Here is a 2,500-nt window from a genome sequence, read left to right on the forward strand (position 1 = left end):
AAGAGACAACAGAAAGAAAGGAATAACAAAAATAAAACAAAAACAGAAAACGCACATAAAAAATATTTAAAAAATAAAAATGAAAAATAAAAACAGAGAAAAAAAGACCGCGATAGAAAAGAGATTTATAAACACGTATTTTCCTCTTATCATCAGGTCGCATCCTGTTAATATGGAGAATGTGGAGACATGAAGGAGGAATCAGCAGGATTTATGTATCGATCTTCTCGTTGTGAGAGTGTTGCGAACCACGGAAATAAAAACGATGATAAAGGCGTTTATAAGGAAACATGTGTTTGCATATGTGAGAGTTTGTGTGTGTGTGTGTGTGTGTGTGTGTGTGTGTGTGTGTACGGGTTTACATGATTTCTTTTTGGTGTATATTTGACAGTGTGCTGGCGTGTGTACGTCTGCAAGCATGTGCGCATGTTTGTGCGCACGTGCGTGAGAAATCCAGTGTGTGTGTGTGCGTGTATGCGCGCGCGCGCCTGCGTATGCATGCCTGTTTGCGAGTGTGTCTTTGTCCCTGCGAGTGTATGGGTGAACAGGTATGCACAACGTTGTTGTCTGTGTTCATGCAACAGCATCAGTGTACGCATGTGCACGCGTGCGTGCGTGTTTGTGCGCACGTGCTCGAGGATGTCTGTGTCTGTGTGTATGTAACGACTTTGACTGTGTGTTTCACAGTTTCTCCTCTGTTTCCCTCAACAGTTGATACAGGAATACAAAGACATTGGAATCGAGATGTACCTTGGAGAGTGCAAACGTGAGTAGTTCGGGTTCTTTTGGTTTGGGTTTTTTAACGATGGACATTTTACAGTTATTCACAGTCTCAGTGTTTTCTTCTAAAAATTAGAAGAAATAGCATTAGAAGCACTGCGCTTACGCCCGTAAAAATGATACGGGATCTTCAACTTAACAAAACCATGATGATGTGATAATAATGATAATAGTAATAATTATAATAATAATAATAATAACCATGATACTAATGGTTATTTGCGCACATGTTTAGCACCCATCATTCCAACTGAGAAAGCACACACACACACACACACACACACACACACACACACACACACAAACGCGCGCGCGTGCGCGCACGCACGCACGCGGCACACAACTGAGCAAGCATACACACACGCACGCAAGCACGTAAGCACACACACGCCGGCACGCAAGGACGCACGCACGCACAAGCACGCATACACGCACACACACACACACACACTCTCTCTCTCTCTCTCCGTCTCTCTCTCTCTCTCTCTCTCTCTATCTATCTATCTATCTATCCATCTATCTATCACACACACACACACACACACACACACACACACACACACACACACACACACACACACACACACGACACAAATACCCACACACGCATTCGCACACAATCATAGATACAAAATGAGAAAGAGTGACAGAGAGACACAGAGAGAGAGACAAGACAGACAGACAGACAGTAAAAACAGAGAATAAGTGGACGACAAAGCGCATCCATCATTGACGGAAACACACACACACACACACACACACACACACACACACACACACACACACACACACACACACACAAGCTGAGTGACTGTCACAGACTGAAAAATGCAGTGAATTTCCAAGTTTGTACAGCTGAAGATCTACTGAACATCTCTCCCGATGTTTGTGTGTGTGTCTGTGTCTGTGTGTGTGTGTGTGTGCAGCCACAGTACGCGCCATGTTGGATAAATCCGGGTTCTACGTGCACGTGCCTCGACGTCACGTGTGCGCCACCATCCACCATGCCGTCAACCTGGCCCTGCAGTCGGCCTCAGATTCCTTAGAGGTACAGGCCTGCTTCTTGTGTGTGTGTGTGTGTGTGTGTGTGTGGGTGAGTGGGTGGTTTAGTGCGTGCGCGTGTGTGTGTGTGTGTTTGTGTGTGTGTGTGTGTGTGTGTGTGTGTGTGTGTGATGAATCAGAATCAGAATCAGAATCATATTTATTTGTCATGAAAACCGTAAATGAAAGGTGTAAGACACAACAATAAAAGGTCATATGTCTGTGTGTGTGTGTGTGTGTGTGTGTGTGTGTGTGTAGAGCGGAGTGGAGGGTGTGTGGGGACGTGTGTGTGTGTCGTGTGTGTGTGTGTGAAGTCAAAATGATCTTTATTGAGAGTTTTTAAAAGAGTAAACTCATACAGCTTCTTTTCATGCTGTCCCGAGAAAAAGAAAGAAGAAAATAATGCATTATGATAAAAACAATCATTACAAGCATTGAGCAAGAAAGGTCTGGCTTAAAAAAACCAAAAAAAACAACTATATACAAATAGCAACTAAACATATACACATGATGCTGACACATGTGTAATACACGAAAGCAATATGGTTACATAAATATCCAGGGTGAGAGAGATGTCAAACAAGGCAGACAGACAGATAATAACTGTGTGAGAAGGAAGGGAGTTTTTTCCTCTCAGACAAGCATTAAGTAAGCTATACAGTCAGTCAGTCAGTCAGTA

At 43.4% G+C, this 2,500-nt stretch overlaps 1 protein-coding gene across 2 annotated transcripts in view; it reads left to right on the forward strand.

The window, feature by feature from the left end:
* LOC143299694 (solute carrier family 26 member 6-like) overlaps positions 1-2,500 on the forward strand; it is a 90,372-nt gene that overhangs the window by 84,429 nt on the left and 3,443 nt on the right. For both annotated transcript variants that reach the window (XM_076613053.1, XM_076613054.1), the window contains 2 exons: positions 712-766; positions 1,707-1,828. In XM_076613053.1, coding sequence (XP_076469168.1) covers positions 712-766; positions 1,707-1,828 — 177 coding nt within the window. The remainder of the gene's footprint in view (positions 1-711; positions 767-1,706; positions 1,829-2,500) is intronic.

The sequence above is a fragment of the Babylonia areolata genome, chromosome 25 (genome assembly GCF_041734735.1).
Source record: "Babylonia areolata isolate BAREFJ2019XMU chromosome 25, ASM4173473v1, whole genome shotgun sequence".
NCBI classification, from domain to species: domain Eukaryota; kingdom Metazoa; phylum Mollusca; class Gastropoda; order Neogastropoda; family Buccinidae; genus Babylonia; species Babylonia areolata.